Consider the following 19,648-nt stretch of genomic DNA (forward strand, 5'->3'; position numbering starts at 1 on the left):
CAAGAAAGGGGTCCTGATCTTACCTGTGTGCTGTGGCCCAGGTCAGGAGAGCGCTCACTGTCAGAGCTGTTGGTCCTCTCACTCAGGGGCTTGGAGAGCTGCCGCTCCTTCAGGGGTGTGCTCCTTTTCTGCCGAGGTGTATGTGTCCCTTCCACCTTGCTGATGGTAGCAGGTACAGGTTAACAGCCATTTCAACCCCAAAGCCACATCAACCCCACCACTCCCCCAACATGTGGCTGGTACTGAATATGGCGGCAGGGTCAGTTGCCTGTGTTCTTCCTCACTGGGGTACCTGGGAGAGGCGGAGCCCTGCAGATCAGCTTTGCTGGACTTCATAGGAGTTTTGACTTTTTCTGGTACAACCAGACTTGTGCTTACATCTCCAAACATGTCCTGGTCAGTGATTTCCTGCCACAAGAAAAGTGGCAAAAAAATGTTACCTCTTATTTGATAACTCTGCAGGAGCCTCCACAGAGCCCTGGGAAGATCTCCATTTTCCTTGAAGCATGTTGAGTGGGAGCACAGGGTTACAGTGTGCTTATTGCACTCTTATTCTCCTTGTGCTGGATGTCATGTGCTCCCGTCCACCTGTGTCCTCCAGCATAGAGAGTGACTGATGGTAGACCATCTATAAGTTAGTGGAGGGGCTGCTCTCTGAATCCCTTTAGCTTCTCATTAGGGCAGAACGTGTGGTTCTGAAGTTCTTGTCTACATTCATCATCTTGGCCAGAGCCTTGAAATCACTTCCTTCCCATCTGGAATATAGCTCCTGTCCACCCCATCTTCCTTGGCTCTTTCAGGCCCATCTCTTCCTCCCACCCTTTGGGTGCAAAGCTTTGCCTTTCCTTCTTCAGTTAGTCCTACGACTTACACCAGGTTGTCTTCCCAAAGTACAATGACAATCATACCAGGATATGACTCAAATAGCACCAAAAGCTCTTCCCTGCTTCAGGGGGCCTTGAAGGCTCTCCCAACCCTGGGTCACTTTCTTAAGTCAATCCCCCACCTCTTCAAGTACCAAGAACATCAGAGCCTGCTTACCTACTGACATCTTCCTGCCTACCCTTCAATATTTTTAAGCATCCATTCCTTGAGGAATAACTTTTACAAAGTACTCAAATCCAAAATACAAAAAACTTGATTAAAAAAACTTGATTGAGATATGGTCATATGTACCCTAGTCTGGCTCTGAGCTCCTGATCCTCCTGCCTCTACATCTTGTACTGGGACGACAGGCATGTGCTACTACATCCAGTTTTATGTTGTGCCAAGGCTTTATGAATGTTAAGCAAGTATTCTGTCAAACTGAGTGATTTCCCTAGCCCCAATTTTGAATATGTATGGCTGGGGATGGAACTCAAGACCTCAAACATACTAGAAAAAAGTCTCCCACTAAGCTACATCCCTAGCCTGAACTAAATTTTAATGTAACTAGAGCCCCAGAGACCATTAGCTAGATCAGGACAGAACACCCCCCCCACACCTCAATTATCACTTGCCTCTTTCCATTCCCACAGTTATCAAGTATCCTGACTTCCACATGGATAAGAAAATCCTACAGCATGCATGCTTTGGGTATCTGCCTTCTCTCCTGGACACTGAGTTAAGATTCAGTCTGAGATTGGGTCAGTCACTGGAGAGTCAGAATCAGGAAGTGATGTGATTGAAGTTTCACTTTGGAAAGATCACTGTATTGGTTATGTGTAGTAATGGAGAAAGGGGAGTTTATTTCAACAACCAAGGGATGAAGTAATGGTGCAGTAGATTTTTTTTCTTTTTTCTTCTTTTTTTTTTTGTACGTCTATATTTTTTATTAGATATTTTCTTTATTTTCATGTAAATTTCTTCATTCCCAGTTTCCCCTCCAAAAAACAAATAAACAAAAACAACAGAAACAAACCCCTGTTGCTTCCCCCATCCCCATGCCTTCCACCCCACCCTCTCCCACTTATTGGCCCTGGCATTCCCCTACACTGGGGCACAGAACCTTCACAGGGCCGAGGTCCTCTCCTCCTATTGATGACCAAATTGCAATCCTCTACTATACACATGCTGCCAGAACAATCAGACCCCTCCATGTGCAGTCCTTGGTTGGTGGTTGAGACCCTGGGAGCTCTGAGGGTACTAGTTAGTTCATATTGTTGTTCGTCCTAAGGGGATGCAAACCTCTCAGCTCCATTGGTCCTTTCTCTAACTCCTTCACTGGGGACCCTATACTCAGTTCAATGGATGGCTGAGAGCCTCTACATCTGTATTAGTCAGGTACTGTCAGAGCCTCTCAGGAGATAGCTATATTTAGGCTGGCTTGCCCTTCCTTCTGCTCCATAGTTAATCTCGGTGCAGTAGATTTTAATCTTGCATAGAACTAATGCTTTATCGTTTTCAAGATGAGCAATGTAGTGGTCATTTACTATAGAAAACGTAAGCCTAAATACTACTGGATTCAGTTCAACCACTAAAAGGTCTTGTCATGTGATCACTGTCCCAGAAAGCATTTTTGTCAAGTTCCCCCTCTAAAGTCTAGCTCCCACCGGGCAGTGGTGGCTCACACCTTTAATCCCAGTATTTGGGAGGCAGAGGTAGGCGGATTTCTGAGTTTGAGGCCAGCCTGGTCTACAGAGTGAGGTCCAGGGCAGCCAGGGCTATACAGAGAAACCCTGTCTCAAACAAACAAACAAACAAACAAACAAACAACCCAAAACCTAAAGTCTAGCTCCTTGTCTCCTTGAGTATATTTCCAGGTACTCCATGAGTGTAGCCAACTCAGAGAACCTCTCACCCCAGGACTTCCACTGAGCCTTGTCCAGGTTTGCACAGGTGGCTCCCTCAGGAGGGAGGCCTGGATGTCACCTTTTTGTGAACACATCAGCAGGTGCACAGTAACAGTTAAAGACTTATGAGACGGTGCCCAGCTGGTTCAATTCTACTTCATGGGGTACTTCAAGTTGGCTTGTACTTTTAGCCAGTTCTAGCATCTCCTGGAGGAGAAGCTGACCAGTGTCCCCCAGACACTTAATGCCACTAGCTTCTGTTCACTAGGCAACAGAGCGGCTCCCCAGGGCCAGACACTGGACATCACCTTCCAGAAGTAAATGAGGGTGACAGTAAAAAATACAAAGTAGCATTTGGTCAGTTCTACTTAGGGCACAGTGGGGACATTCTGGTTTACTAATCTGGGGGAGGACCTGGTTGCTGGGATGAGTTCTATTCCAAGGGTAAGGATTTCAGGGGAAAGGAAACACAGGACATTCACAAACCACAGATTTAGGGCAGAATTTCCAAGGTGTCCTGAACATCTTTCTAAAATGAATCTCTCCTGTCTGCCTGTCTGTTTGTCTCTGCATGTGCATAAGTGTGTGTGTGTGTGTGTGTGTGTATCTATCTCTCTATCTCTCTATCTATCTCTCTATCTATCTATCTATCTATCTATCTATCTATCTATCTATCTATCTATCTATATCTATCTATCTATCTATCAACAGTGTTTCATTAGGCAAAGATCCAACCCCCCTCCCCACTTCCTGTGCAGGTGAGCACTATTTTACCTGGCTTTCCCTATGTTTTTAAAGGTACAAAGACAATCTGAAATGATCAAGGCAGGAGACAAAACCATACTTACTAAAGTGTCTGTTTCAGTCAAGCTGTCATCTTGGTTTTTAATCCAAGTAGATTTGACTTTTTCTAAAGCAGCCAATTCCATCTGCAAAATCATCATCATCATCATCATCATCATCATCATCCATCATCCAAGTGACTAGCACTCTAACTTATTATGTCTCCCAAGAAGCTTAAAATACTTTATCTTCAACCTCATACAGCCTTTAGGGCTTTCATCTTCTGAGAGGGGGGTGAGCTGTTTTTTGTGAAAACTCAGCCTCAGAAAGTCCCGTTTGTTTCAGGAAACCATTAAGTATGGACTGGAGAGACGGCTTGGTGAGCACTGGTTGAGAACTCTCTGGGTTTGATTTCTAGCATCCCCCATCAGGTAGTCCACAACACCTGTAACTCCAGTTCAAGGGGATTCAATACCTTTTCTAGCCTATACATAACAACAAAAAAATATTTTAAAAAATCATTATGTAAATGATACACAGGGGTGCAGAACTAGAAATCCTATTTATTTATTTATTTATTACTTTTTAAAACTTTTTTCCATTTTATTAGATTTTTTTAAAATTTACATTTCAAATGATATCTCCTTTCCCGGTTTCCCCTGGGGTGTGGGGGGAACCCTGTTCCCTCCCCTTTCCACCTGTTCACGAACCTACCCTATCTCGCTTCCTGGCCCTGGCATTGCCCTACACTGGGGCACTCAACCTTCACAGGACCAAGGGCATCTCCTCCCACTGATGACTGACTAGGCCATCCTCTGCTATACACATGCTGCTGGAGTCATGAGTCCCACCATGTGAACTCTTTGGTTGGTGGTTTAGTCCCTGGGAGCTCTGAGGGTACTAGTTAGTTTATATTGTTGTTCCTCCTAAGGGGCTGCAAACCCTTTTTGTTTTTTCTAGATAAGGTTTTGCTGTGTAGTCCTGGCTGTTCTGGAGCTAGCTCTGGCAGATCTGGCTGGCCTCAAAACTCAACAGATCACCTGTCTCTGCCTCCTGAGTACTAGGACAAAAGGCGTGTGCTAGCACACCTGGCTCAGTCAGACCTCTGACTTGCAGTTATGTGGCTAGGGCTTGGTGTTAGGGATTTCTATTGCATCTATAAGATCTGAACACTTTTGCATCAAGGGGACACATAGTGCTGTCTCTGCTTGTCAGAGAAGGAAGACTCTCATAGTTTCAGATTTTCACTTTGAGACTAAAAACATCAACAGTAGTTAAATGCTTTTGCTTGGCAGATGCATCCAGAAAACCATCCCTCTAACAACATATTAAGCAAAAAAAGGTCCCATATGAAGCTGTCGGGTGTGAGTTAATTCTCCACTGTCTCATTAGCACTTCTCATAAATGTGAAGAGTTTATTAAGCAGACACAGATGGATAAACAAGATCCCTCATATTTGCTAATAATCTGGCCAGACAAGCATCACAGCCAGTTATGGGCAGCCGGGTACAGGAATCAGGGAGGCACTGGCCTCAGTGAATTTCTTTCTTCTGTGGAACCAAAGGATGAAGAAGATGTTCAGGATATCTTATTTAATCTCAACTACTCAAAGTCCTTTCTCATTGTAAAATATATACAACTGGAAATAGCAAGCTAATTAAGTTCAGGATGCTGCTGAGTGACCAACCAACAAGGAAAAACCTTCCCTATGCTATACTCAAAGCCAGGGTGTTTCCACCTGGACTAACATTTAGGGCTCCACCATGTGTGTGCTGCAGGGTGTTTAGGAGTTTGCCCTTGATTCTCTGGATGCTAGTAGTAGCCCTTCTTGTTGGGCTAACATTTCTCAAACCAATGACAAATGTCTTCTGAGAGGCAGACTATCCCTTGTGGAGAACCACTGCTTAATGCCATCTGCAAGCCATATCTGACACACCTGAGCTAGAGGTAGGAACATAAGACCTTGAAATGGCATGACCTGTGGAATGACTCACAGCCACACAGAACAGGCTGCCTCCAGAGTGCATATTTAGTCTATTTACATGACACCAATTAGTCAATATTAACACTCTAGAATCCCAGAAAAGCCCTGCTTGGTTGGATCTAGGGTAGAAACTCACTCTGGGAGTTCAGCAAGAATTTCCACTGGGTGGTTTCAAGGTAGCACGACTTGTCAAACCCTGAGACAGCTCCAGTGTTGTTTTCACGGCAGTATGGAAGCATGTGGGGATATCTATCCCTGACTTCTATAAGAGCTGCATTAAGGCATGTGACAAAGAAGTGGAACAGACTCCCGACTCTTCTCTGTTCCTGTTCCATTATACCTGAAGGGCTGGGCTGGGGTATAGCTCAATGACATTAGCATGTTAGGTGAAGTACTAATCTCTAACACTTTTGTATCAAGAGGACACATGGCGCTGCCTTTGCTTGTCAGAGAAGGGGACTGTCATAGTTTCAGACTTTCATTTTGGCGACTGAGTCTTGGGTAGGTGTCCTGAAGCACTATCAGGCTTTACCTGAGAACCAAATTATGGTTGCGATTGTGTGTGAGTTTCAAGAGTTGAAAACTCACTGGGCAGTGATGGCACATGCCTTTAATCTCAGCACTTGGGAGGCAGAGGCAGGCAGATTTCTGGGTTCGAGGCCAGCCTGATCTACAGAGTGAGTTCCAGGACAGCTAGGGCTGCACAGAGAAACCCTGTTTTGAAAAAAAAAAAAAAAAAAAAAAAAAAAAAAAAAAGAGTTGAAAACTCAACAACTGCTATAATTTGTATCAGCAGAAATCCTTTCTGGTTCTAGTAATAAAGTGAATTCTCTAAGAATTTGGAGTCTAAAAGTGGGAGATTAAGAAACCCCACAAGTCTTGAGAACTGGCTCAAGGGTTAAGAGCACTTGCTATTCCTGCAGTTGTTCAGGGTCAGCTCCTGTCACCACATGGTGGCTCACAGCTATGTGTAACTCCAGTTCTAGGGGATCCTATACCCTTTTCAGACCTCTGTGGGCACCAGGCACACAAGTGGTACACACACACACAGACAAAACACTCATACACAAAGTAAAATTTAAAAAAAGAGCCGGGTGGTGGTAGCGCATGCCTTTAATCCCAGCACTTGGGAGGCAGAGGCAGGTGGGTTTCTGAGTTCGAGGCCAGCCTGGTCTACAGAGTGAGTTCCAGACAGCCAGGGCTACATGGAGAAACCAAAAAGAAAAAGAAAGAAAGAAAATACATTAGCAAGGCTGGTGACATAGCTCACTGGTAGATTTCTTAGTATAGACAAAGCCCTAGGTTCTAGTCCCTGTACCACAAAAAGAAAAAAGGAAAAAGAAAAAGGTTTTGTTTTGTTTTTTTAAAAAAGGTAGGCCAGGCATGGTGGCAAATGTCTTTAATCCCAGCACACCAGGGGGTCAGGGCAGGTAGATCTCTGTAAGTTCTAGGCCAGTCTGGTCTACATTGTAAGTTCTTGAAGAACAGCCAGAGCTACATAGTAAGACCCAATCCTGAAAACAAAAGAAGACAAAGTACTAGTGCTTAGCAATGGGGATGAGACAGGAAGTGTACAACCCCTAGGTCCAACAATCACACTTTTTCCTAATCTACCTTAAGTACTCCATGTTAAGAGCACAGTCTTGTTCTACCATCCCAAAGTGCCTTCATACTAAAGGATTCCACAGTTCTACACCCACACCAAGACATATGGGCTCTTCAAAATAGAAATCTCAGCAGGGAGACAACAAAGCAAATTTGAGGTTTGGCCAAGGGAACTAGCATTTGAAGGATTTGCGCACAAGACATTCATGGTCTGTCAGTTTTGGAACTCTAAAACTGGATGTGCTGAGGAACTGTACTTCTGTAGGTCTATCAATCAATACAGGCTGCCTAAGTCTGACCCACAGGATCTCACAGCATTTCCACATGGCTTTTTAGAGTACACGTGTTCCATGTAGGCGTTGCGGATGAGGAAACAGCCTGGAGAAGAAGCAAGTCAGTGGGAAGTGGAGTTAAGATTCACTCTGGAAAACTCACCTCTTATAGTTAAAGGCTTTTTGTTTCCTTGTTTGAGCTAGGGTCTCAATAAGTAGACCAGGCTGGCCTCCAACTTACAAAGATCCACCTCTGTCTGGGATTAAAACCAGCTTCCTTGTTTGTTTTTGCCAAATCAAGGACCCATTAAACAAGCTACATAGTCAAATCCGCCAATGCAGAAATACCTTTCCCCCCATATTAAACAGCTCCTCTACTCTAGTGGTCATGAACATTTATTGAACACTCATGTATGCCATATTCCATGCACACTGCTTCATGATCACTGGCTTGGTTAACATCTTACGTACACTCTGTCACAGTAGCACACTCACAAGCATTGTGTAATGATCTTCCCTTCAGCAGGCTCTGGATTTCTTCCCAGAAATGTTACTCTGAGTGTTCTAGTGGTCAATTATTTATCCACATGGACAGAGAATTTCTGTAGAACCATCTGGCAGTTCTCTGTGAGGAAAACCTGTTCTGAGCCATGCCCTAATATTAGCAGCACACTAAATGCTGTCTCCTTGGCTCTCGACCACTATGAACCTGCTTGAAAGGTGCTGGGAAGGCGGATTTGCAAGCTGCAGGCTGATGCTTCTCCAAGGGTCATTTTTAACATGGGCCATGGTTTTCCTTCCTTTCCTTCCTTACTAGGATCTGTGGTTCAGTTCTTGGTGGGCTTGGGAGCCAGCTGTTCTTTATAAAGAGATAAGCTGGGAGACAGCTCCACCTGGTGGCAGAAGGGAGAAAGGTTGCTGAGATGCCCCCTAAGAAGGCACAGGCAGGACAGGAGCCTAGCCAGCCATAGACTGCTTTACAACAGATGGAGTGCCTGGCACTTTCAGCTCATCTCCTCACAGTTAATAGCCACTGCATAGTAAGATGTATATTCTCCCCTGTGAACAAATTATTATGCCTCATTTGATGCCAGAACAGCAAGAACTGGAGAACATCAGTTTCTCTCATTACCAGAAAAAATGGTCCTAAGTAGCACATCATAGCTCTGTTCTAAAACTATATATGGTGATCATTTACCTTTAGTTGTAAACAAAGGTATGAACAGCTTCTCCAAGCCTGAGGAGGGCTTGACAACTACAGACTCCTGCCTATGACCAGCTGCTAGGAGCCATAGCAGACAGCTCTCCTGCTCAGCAGACAGACTGAAACCTACTCACTAAACTGTACATTCTTCACCGGTATTGCTGTCCTGTTTCCTGGACAGATCACTTTGTCCTTTTATACCTGATTCTTTTTGTAGCCCAAAGGCAGAATCTCCCCCCACCCCCCAGGCCAAATGGCATGCATTACGTCCCATACTCTCAGGTACCACACAGATGGGAGGGTTCTGAGGCAAGGAGAATGGTTCTATGTTACGCTGGAGCAGAAAAAGAATACTTTACTCTTAGATTGCTAAGCTCCCAGCCAGGGCTCAAAGGAGGACTAAAGATACTTTGTAGCCCCCCAAAGGAGTGACATTTAAGAGAAGCAGAGGGCCCAGAGTGAGAACCCAAATACACTAGGTCCCTCTCCCAACCATTTTCACCATCGTTCTGCTCACAGGGCTGGTGGTGTCTTTTCCGAGGCTGCCCTTGCTGTTGAGACTGCCAATCTCTGTCTGTGAGCTGGACTGAGACATCCCCTCAAAGAAGGGCCTGCAGCAAAGAAGCACAGCGGGCATCAGTGGTGACTGCAGCTCAGAAGGCCTGAGTGGACCAGTGCTCAAGGCTGGTCAGCAACTTAGGCTTTGCAGACACTGCTTAGGTAGGATGCTGTGGAGTTGGTCAAGGATCTGCAGAGACTTCTATCAGGACTTTTGTCAGTCATAGGCAAAACCCTGATCTCCATAGGAGAAGAGGCATGGGGATGAAGAAAAGCCACAATCCTCTAGGTGAGGTATGAGAGGGGATGCAAGCCACACAATGATGGAGGGAAGGAAAGCTTGGGAGGCAGCCTGGGAGCAGCTCTGGGCCTCACTTGAGCTTGGGCTTTGGGGTGCTGAGGATGCTTTCTGTTTCCTCCATCTCAGGGCCACTGTCACTGGGGTTGTACATCTCTAAACTGTCGTATAGCTCATCCAGGTCCTCTTCCACTTCCCGAATCTGCTCCCGTGATACATGTTCTAGCCCAAAGCCCACCTGTAAACAAAGCAAACATCAATGAATCTGGAGTTCTCCCTATTAACATTTATGGTTAGATGAGCGAATCCTATCTCCTAGGCCATCTGCCAATTGGTGCTCTCAATATTCCTTCTAGAGGGACATGCAACATTGTCCCTCTAGACTAACAGAGTACTAGTACTTTAGTAGAGTGACCTTTGTGTCCCTATGTGATCTGACTCTGAGCAGGGGAGTGGGGGGGATATGTTCCCTCTCAGTTACTATCAATATCCAAACCAGGGCTGGCTCCAGGGGGAAGAGAAAGTTCTGGCGTGCCTCCCAGAGAATCATACAAGAAAACCCAGTCAGGTAGCCTAGCCCATTTCCTACTCTGTCCTTTAAATTCAGGTGTAAGCTACTTTTATTTACAGCCCACAGTGAGACAAAGACCCTTTCTCAACATTTTCTATCTTTACTCACTTTTAGTTTACTTAGAAACCTGTGTGAATGAGGCCAGGCTCTAGGGTCTAGGGTATTTCTACTCAGAGGTGATCAATGAGGATATATCACACTTGGGATGTTGTTCACTGTAGCTGCCCTTGGGATGTGAGGACAAATTAAACACTAGCTAGATATTTCACTGCTGCCCTTATCAGAGACTTGAGTACCATGATTGGATATGACTGTTCTAAGTGTTTCTAAATACCATGAAACCACATTGTTCATGTGAAGCCCTCATTTTCTCTTTAAGAAACATACTGCTCTTTTCCATATGCCATCTCTCCTGGGGCTCTGCTATGCATGCAAGGGATAGGACTCATGACCCCATAATCTTGATTCCTAGTGACCATACAGGGCCTAGGAGTAAAACTGGAAGGGGCCATACCTCATCAGAAACTTTGAATCGTTTCAGGAGGGCCACAAACTTCTGTTTGATGTTAGGTTGCTGTGGGGACAAAAATATACAAATTGTTCTTAAGTAACATGTACTAGTGATCAATTCAAGAGTCTGCCAGGAGCTTACCCTCACGAGGAGAGAGAAAAGACAGACAGCTGACAGACAGTAGCTGCATTCACACTGTACCCTCTCCAGAAAGCCAGCCAATGATAGTGTACTTCTCAGAGCCCTGGGCAGCTCACTGGGCATCTAATGTCTCCAAAGCCTCCAGTGCACCCCAAGAATTTCCAGAGGTGCACCTCTAGCCCATCTTTTGCTCTGTCTGGCGAGTGCCCAGTACCTCCATGCTCCACATCTCAGAATAGCATGTGTCTTCTTGCACAACCAACCTGCCTAATTATCAGCCCACACCTGGTGTCTGTCCGCCTCTGGCCCTCAGCCTGTAATAAACATTGCCAGCAGAGGTCGATTTTCCATGGTGTCCTCATTGTCCCTATGCAGAGATCTGCTCTATGGTACCCACTCACCTGCTGTGTCAGTTATTTGTTGAGATGAGTCTGCATTTCCAGACACTAGAGTTCACTGGGCCCAGCCTAGGCTTCCTGATCCCTGTTTCTTATTCTACTTTAGGCACCAGGATTAGTTTTCGGTCACATATATTTCTGGCCTGAATAGCTAAAGCCTCATTTGGGAATAGGAACAACTGACTTACACTTAAGACTCAGAGTAATGGGAAGAGCAAGACCAATAAGGAAGAAACTCAAAGAACAAAGTGCTCGTGGTGGGGAAAGAAGACTGCACAGGAATGGAAGGAGACCATCATCAAGTGTACAGAAACACAACAAGAAAGTGCCTAGAACCCCCGGTAATGCTCCTGGGAGATGGCTATTATCACTGTGCATCACTGATGATACATGGCTGCAATGCTACTGAAAAGGCCACAGGAGAGGGTACTTAGCCTAGGAGGTACTTTTGGGAAGAAAACGGCTTCCTCACGATAGCAGAGCAGGAAAGACAAAGGCTCAGAAGGAGAAACAGTAACAGGGAGGGTCCTACAGCTCCTTTTTTTCTCAGGGTTTAAAAAAGGAAAGTTTGGATTCTGGGGCCTGTCTTCCCTTGAAAACCTGGGAAAAATGGAGCCGTTCTTACATTCCTGAGCCACTGATGCAAAGGAGAAATTAAGGCTTCAGTCTCATGGGCTTCTTACCAGTCTCATGAACCTTGACTGTAAAGATTGAGAGTGTTATTTCATGATCAGAGGCCAGGCTGGAACGCCCCACATGAGAAGAAGACCTCACTCTCAGGAATCAGTCTGTAGACTGTCCCTGCTCTTGGGGAAACAAGAATGAAACAGACTTTTTCCTCCGAGAAGCTCTTGGTACTTCTGACCCTCCTTGTCCCTGGAGCACACGGGCTCCAGGATCAGCCAGAGGTTACCAAACAGCTCAGATTGTAGCTTCTCAGTCCACAACTCTGATTTTAATATGGGTTCAGGAATCTTAGTTAGGAGACATATACAAACATCGTTGATTTCAGGGAATAGATCCAAGGTAAGAGTTGTATCTAATGTAATTGCACATTATCAAACCCAGCGTAGTTTTCTGTAGTTTTCAAGTACTAGTCTAACAGAGCAGTATTCCACAGACCTGGCTTCACTCTGCAGTTGACAGAGTATCACTTGAAGCAATCACCAAGAAAGGAAAGGTCTGAGGCACTGTACTCCTTAAAGAAATATTTGGATTGTTTGAAATTCTAGAAAAATGGTTATAGCCTTCTTTCTGTTCTGTATAATCTATAGCCTATAACATCTTGCATACCTCATAGGTATGATTCCTAGTGGGTGGTAGTAGGGGTTCTGGGGATATATCAGAATATTGAGGGTGCAACCCCAAGTATATAGGGTTTTCAAAAACCCCACAAGGTCTTAATGTACCCACTCACTCCCTACCTACTTTAGACCAAGAGTCTGAGCTGTTCCATGCCCTAGACCTGGGTGGTCCCACAAAGTCTTGCTGCACCCACCCACTCCCCGTCCCGTGCCCTAGACCTGGGTGGCTCACCCTAGTGATGGCTGAGGTTGAGGTCAGTTTCCTCCGAGTCTTCTTTACTTTCCGAAGATCTTCATCTTCATAGAATAGGTCCTGAGTGAGCAGGAAACAGAATGAGGCTGGGAAATCCCAGGGACTTCTCAGACACTGTGAGGAAGGACCCGTAGGAAGTTACCTGCCCGTGCAGCGGGTCGTCACTGCCTTCCTGCTCTGAGGAGAAGCTTTCCTCCTCTTCTTCAGAGTAGTTGTCGATATCTGGGGAGCGATCTAGAACAAATACCCTATTAAGAACCTTGATCTGGTATGGTCAATCCTAAGTGATGTTGAGGACAAGAATCAATAAAACTGGGTTGAAGAGGGAAGGACCACATAGAGGGTCACAGACACACATTACTTCCAGGGATCTCTAAGCTTATCTTGCATAGGCACATTTCCCAGGATGGAGTCAGTGAGTGAACTGGCTCCCCTGTCTTTTATGGCGTCTGCAGACACTGCACATATATTTGTATACCACAATTGGATGTCAGAAGAGGGTGTCAAATCCCTGGGAACTGGAGTTATGGATGGTTGTGAGCCAACATGTGGATGCTGGAAGTCAAACCCAGACCCGTTGGAAGAGCAACAAGTGCTATAAACCATTGATCTATCTCTCCAGCCCCACTGTATACATCTTACCAGACAACTTAGACTTGATTCCTTCATGGTCAATGGGCTGGCTGGATAAAGAGTAGATTTTTATTTCTGCCACAGGCACAGAGACATCCTTTACATTGCTGTGCAGGCCAAGTACTAAAGCACCCTCGTTAGGGTGTTGCATCACCTGTGAACAAAGAATACAGCATAAACAGCTTACCCAGTGATAGGGTTGTCACTATTGTAAACCCAAGTGACATGCAAGCCAAAGGAAACAACATTCTGTTAAGGTAGTTTCACTTCCAAGTCTATGCCTACTTCCTTTCCTACTGCTTTCAAGGACTTACTTTTATAATTATCTCCAGGGACTAGAGTGCCTATATGTTTTATAGAGGACCTGAATTCTGCTCCCAGAACCCATATTGGGTGGCTTACAGCTATCTGTAAATCTAGCTCCAAGTGATCCAACACACTCTTCTGGCCTCCTTAGATACCTATACTCACATGCACATACTGCGCCCCCTCACACACACATAATTTAAAAGTAATGAATCTTGCCAGGCAGTGGTGGTGCACGCCTTTAATCCCAGCACTTGGGAGGCAGAGACAGGCAGACTTCTGAGTTTGAGGCCAGCCTGGTCTATAGAGTGAGTTCCAGGACAGCCAGGGCTATGCAGAGAAACCCTGTCTCGAAAAAACAAAACAAAACAAAACAAAACAAACAAACAAACAAACAAAAATCTTATAAAGAAAAAAAAAATCTCTCAGTTGCTTCTAGCTAAGTCATTAGTGATGCTGAAAGTGAGAGGATCTCCTGAGTCTGGCAATTTAAAATAACAACAAACAGACAACAATAACAGCACAGCTATCTCTAGAAAGTGCCAGCTGTTAATCAGGGCCATCTACTTAAAGACAACAACTGAGGCTTGAGGCTGTAAATGATTGCTTATCACTAGGGTTCCATGTTAAACTAAGTCCTTTACATGGATAGTAGCCTTTAAGTCTGGGTAAAGCTGGACCTATTAAGCATGGTTGGTCAGTTGCCTGGAGATGAGAAGAAAGGAGCCAGAATACAGGGAAAGGCAGGGCTTGGCCCAACTGGAAGAGTGGGATGACGCTGTTACTATTAATTCCTCCCCACAGTCCCTCATCCTCATATAAAACTTCAAGAGGGCCAGGCAATGGTGGCGCACACCTTTAATCCCAGCACTTGGGAGGCAGAGGCAGACAGATTTTTGAGTTCAAGGTCAGCCCGGTCTACAGAGTGAGTTCCAGGACAGCCAGGGCTACACAGAGAAACCCTGTCTGGGGGTGGGCGGAAGGAAAACAAAAAACAAAACAAAAAAAAAACAACTTCAAGAGGACAAAAAGATGGGTTGGGACAAGTCACCTATAAACACTACTAGGACCATAGATATTTTTCCTATTTCACCTATTATATTTTTTGAGACAGGTTCTCTCTACCTATCCCTGGTTATCTTGGAACTCACTATGTAGACTAGGCAGGTCTCAAACTCAAAGATCCACCTGCTCTGCTTCCTGAGTGCTGAGATTAAAGGCATGCACAACCACACCCAGCCTGTTTCACTTACAAAGGTATAGAAATAATTTAAAAGGCTGTCTTGCAGCCTCTTTCTTCTTTGTCTTTGTCTGGCACACAGGAGTACTGCACAAGTGAGCAGAAATGTTGAGGAAATTGGGAGCTAGCTTTTGCTGGTGGAGAAAGGAATTTGTAAGGAAGAAAGGAGAAAAAACAGGATCAGGCCCTATGCTATTAGGTTGGAACTGAAGTGTGTTAGAACTGTGTACTATGGGTGGGACAGCTATATACAAACAGTTAATGATCATGATGCACGTGGGTGCATGTGCATGTGTGTGTGTGTGTATGTGTGTGTGTAAGAGCATGTGTGTGCATGTATATGCACTTCCTAGCTCTTTCTGCTGAGGGACAGTACAAGTCATCCTGTTGGGTACATGAGCACTCCTGCTAGTACCTGATCTGATTTTTTTTCCTCCCCGAGACATGGTCTCACTATGTAGTGCTGGCTGTTCTGGACCTCACTAGTATAGACCAGGTAGGCCTCAAACTCAGAGATTATTCCACCTCTCTGCTTTTGCCTCCAGAGTGGTGGTATTAAAGGCATGTGTTACCATACCCCACCCTTATTGGACTTTTAAAGTACTATTCTCCACTAAAAAAATCCAGAGCCTCAGAAAAATCAGCTCATTCTAGGAGATAAGCTTGAGCTATTCTGTACCAGGAAATAAGATAGCCTGTAAAAAAGGGAGGGTCTTATCAAAAAGGACATAGAAAACAGCTTGGAGGGGCTCTTACTGGCCAAACCAGAGCATAAAACATTATGGATATGTATATATTATATATTTATGATTAAACCCCATTAAGTAAAACAAGAACCCACAGTTCATAACTGACATAAATAAGTGGATCAACTGGTAAGTGGAAGAAGAAAGGAATGCTCTACTTGTCAACTGACCTATACAGAAAGGATGGCTGGAATTGTGGTTTCTTTTAAAACACAGAAATATTACAAGAATATGTTTTCATTTTAATCCTAGGTGTATGATATGGGACTGCTTCAGACTGTCCACAGCAGCTGAGTATGATTTGCCTTATGCTCTAGCAAGGGCGAGATTTTACCAGCTGCAGATAGTTTCTGTGATTGTATGACATTTGGAATTCTGGAGACTTTTATACAAAAGCTGGGGCCCCAGAGGTAGGTGGGTTGTTGGCCACAGTTTGTTAAGTGGTCATGCGCAAAGAAGAAACAAGAAGAAGAAATTAGATATCCTGACAGCAAAGATCAAAACTTGACCCAACAAACTCAGTAATCAGCAGGAAGTAGTCTAAAAATACCATTGCTCCCTTTCCAACCTCTGACTTTATTCAGATCTCTTTCCTTTCTCCTCTATCCTTTTTTCTCTGCTATCTAGTGTTAGGGGGACTGAAAGGGTAGAAGAAAAAAGGTGGAGAAGGGTGGAAAAAGGAAGAGCCCACAAAGTAACAAAAGTCAGCTACAGGATTAGAAATTCACAAATTGACAAGCATTAAAACAGTAACTAATCCAGTCAAAATCATTAAAAGAATGGGCTAGGGAAGTATCTCAGTGGGTAAGATGTTCACCATGCAAGTGTGAGAACATACATTTGGATCCTCAGAGCTTGTGTAAAGATAGATGCATTAGTTTTACAGTAGCATGCATCTATAATCTTAGTGCCCCTAAAAGGGAGATAGGAGGAGGAGACAGGATTATCTCTGGAAGTTCATGGACCAGTTACCTCAAAAGACCCTGTTTCAAACAAGCTAGAAAGCAAGGACCAACACATGAGGTTGTCATATCATTCCCACACGCACGTCAAAACATGTTTATACCCACCCACCCACCCACCCACACACACACACACACACACACACAAATCATTAATGCATCAATGCATCAATCAGTGTAGGAGATACCTACATGGTTACATGGTTAACTACATAGTTACATGGATAGTTACAGCCAGGGCTACACACACAGAGAAACCCTGTCTCGAAAAACAAAAAACCAAACAAACAAACAAAAAATTTATTTTGTTTTGTTTTCTGGGGGAGTGTTAAGGTAGTTCTTAGACCTGCAGGGTTTGTTTTGTTTTTGAGGGTAAAGGAGTAGGAGCCATAGCTTTACTCCACTTGGGGATACTGTGGGGTGACTAGGCCTGAAATGAATGTTGTGAAATAAGATCTGTTGCTGGTTTGAGAATTAGTTGGGTATCTCCTCAGGGAGGATGAAAACATATCTATCATGGGGGGGGGGGCTGGATTTCATTTTTTCAGAAAAAGATGGGAGGAATAATAGATCAAAGTGTGAGGGTGGGTCATGATCTTAATGGCTCACCCTAACAAACTATGTCCTTTAAAAACTCAGGAATCTGAATTTGAGGCCAGCCTGGTCTACAGAGCGAGTTCCAGGACAGCCAGGGCTACACAGAGAAACCCTGTCTCCAAAAAAAGAAAAAAAGGAATTCACATCACATTCACAAAAATCCCAGAAAATATGGCAAACAGACTGACAGAGACCAAAGAGATATGAAAGAGAAATGTAACCAACAACTCCTAGATCGGGTCATGGGTTTGGGAAGGTCAGAGATATTCTGCACTATGAGGCTGGGGACTGTGGGCTAGACAGAACCTTGAATTAATGTTAATACCCTGACTGTGGTGGGGAATGGGGCTTAGGTAGGATGTATCCTCATGCTTAGGAAATTAACATAGTATAGTATTAATGTGTAATGAGGCTTCATGCCTGCAACAGTCAAACTGCTTAGGAAAAAAACCTCCACAAAACAATAGCCAAAATATATAGAGATACTATATAACTATAATAATATGTTATCAAGTTAAATATTTGGGTGAATCTGGTATATGGGAATTTTTTACATTATTGTTACTATAACTAACTTAAAACACACAACACACATATATGAAAGTTAGTCCTAGTGATGCAACTACAGTTACCATTTACATGAGAAGCTGGAATGGAAGATCATTTGAGTCTAGGAGTTTTGAGTCTAAACTGGCCAACATAGAAAGACCCATCTCAAAAGAAAAAGGCAGCTAGAGAGAAAGCTTAGTGGTTAGGAACATATGTTCTTATCTAGACTTGGGTTCAATTCCCAGAACCTACATGTTGGTTCACAACCGTCCATAACTCTAGTTCCAGATTGACATTCATTCAAACAAAACACTCATATACATAAAGGAAGATAAACAAATCTTAAAAATAAAATGAAGATAAAAGAGTTAAAAGGAAAAAACTTTTGTGTAAGAGAATGTGAGAAAACTAGTTATAGACTGAATTTCCAATAAAATAATCAACCTATAAAGAAAAAAATAAATACCTGCCTGCAGGCTGGAGAAACCATTTGTGGGGTGACAATGGACTTAGAGACCTGCAGTCTAAGACTGTGTTCTGCTCACCTCTGCCATGTTGATGAGTCCCACAGCCAAGGTTTTATAGCCCAAGATAGTCCGGTTCTTGTACCGCTTCCTCCTTTGCAACATAATCTGCAGTTTGTTGGCATCTCGCTTAAGGAAATGAGGGTACTGAAGAGGAAAACAATCCAGATGGTTAACTGGGATAGCAACCAGAACCTTGGTGGTTCAGGTCCTGCTAGAGGACTGCGCCTTACTGGCTTTAGAGTGATTGGTGAGAGTAAAAAAGAAATGCCAGAGGACTTGGTTCTGCTGGGTTTTGGTAGGGTCTACATAAGCTTAGAAACATCACTTTCTCTGCTATATGGCCAGATGTTGTCTCTATATGATTCAACACAGTCACCAGGATTATGATGAGAGAGATGTTCTAAGAGGGATGAAGGGAGAAGGGTGGATATAATACATAATAGAAGTGGGCTGTATTCTACTGGGACCTGAGATTCAGTTCAGTAATGATGGGGAAAAGCCAAGTGTGGTGGTGGAGCTCAGTGAGTAGCAACAAAGCATCATGTAAGGGGAGACGGGGCCTCAGTATCCACCCAGCATCATATCTAGTACACCCCTATTTGTGCTGGCTCACGTGCTGCTTAGAAGATGTCTTCCAGGTTGGCTATTAGCCCATGGATGACTTTTGTTCCTTCTACTTAAACTGGGCTCTGGCTGTTTTTGGAGAATAAAATTCCCAAATTTCAAGACTATTTAGGTACTAGACTGTTGCAGCATTAGAAAACTTCAAGATTTAGAAATTTCTAACCTGGAGGGAGAAGGTTAACTGAAGCTCTGTTTCCACCAGGCCACTGGCTGGAAGTATGATCTCATTGGAGCGAAGAATCCTTTTTGAACCCTGAAACCAAGAAAGACTCCTGTCAAAGCTGTGTCACTACAAGATGACCAAAAGAACTACACATTGTGCTGCAAACACCAGTCAGTCTTTATAAGTCCCTCCATACCCTGCCACCATCAAGTCCTCCTACTCTTGCTGCCCAGTCTATTTTATGGCGCCAGGAATTGAAGTTATGGCTTTGATGTACCAGACAACGACCCTATCACCAAACTATGTATGTTCTTAGTCCTTTAAGACTGTTTTAAAGCCAGGCGGTGGTGGTGCACGCCTTTAATCCCAGCACTTGGGAGGCAGAGGCAGGTGGAGTTTGAGGCCAGCCTGGTCTACAGAGCGAGTTCTAGGACAGCCAGGGCTATACAGAGAAACCCTGTCTCAAAAAACCAAAAAATCAAAACAAAACAAAACAAGACTGTTTTAAATTCAACCTTACCAGATGAAAATGTAGAGCAACACAATTTGGCTAGGTGGTCTGACTAAACTTATGGGCCCCATCTTAAGTGGGGTAAGTATCCCTGCTTAGGAACCACCTCATAATGTCTCAAGTCCATTCTCTGTCCT

The 19,648-nt window shown here is 44.2% G+C and overlaps 1 protein-coding gene across 1 annotated transcript in view; it reads right to left on the reverse strand.

The window, feature by feature from the left end:
• Pacs1 (phosphofurin acidic cluster sorting protein 1) overlaps positions 1 to 19,648 on the reverse strand; it is a 124,942-nt gene that overhangs the window by 10,574 nt on the left and 94,720 nt on the right. Inside the window, exons 3-13 of the mRNA XM_031389271.1 lie at positions 19,001 to 19,090; positions 18,232 to 18,357; positions 13,296 to 13,440; positions 12,796 to 12,887; positions 12,633 to 12,713; positions 10,561 to 10,620; positions 9,553 to 9,713; positions 9,137 to 9,230; positions 3,620 to 3,700; positions 293 to 408; positions 24 to 159 (exon numbers count right to left, since the gene is read on the reverse strand). Coding sequence (XP_031245131.1) covers positions 24 to 159; positions 293 to 408; positions 3,620 to 3,700; positions 9,137 to 9,230; positions 9,553 to 9,713; positions 10,561 to 10,620; positions 12,633 to 12,713; positions 12,796 to 12,887; positions 13,296 to 13,440; positions 18,232 to 18,357; positions 19,001 to 19,090 — 1,182 coding nt within the window. The remainder of the gene's footprint in view (positions 1 to 23; positions 160 to 292; positions 409 to 3,619; positions 3,701 to 9,136; positions 9,231 to 9,552; positions 9,714 to 10,560; positions 10,621 to 12,632; positions 12,714 to 12,795; positions 12,888 to 13,295; positions 13,441 to 18,231; positions 18,358 to 19,000; positions 19,091 to 19,648) is intronic.

The sequence above is a fragment of the Mastomys coucha genome, unplaced genomic scaffold (assembly GCF_008632895.1).
Source record: "Mastomys coucha isolate ucsf_1 unplaced genomic scaffold, UCSF_Mcou_1 pScaffold21, whole genome shotgun sequence".
NCBI lineage: Eukaryota > Metazoa > Chordata > Mammalia > Rodentia > Muridae > Mastomys > Mastomys coucha.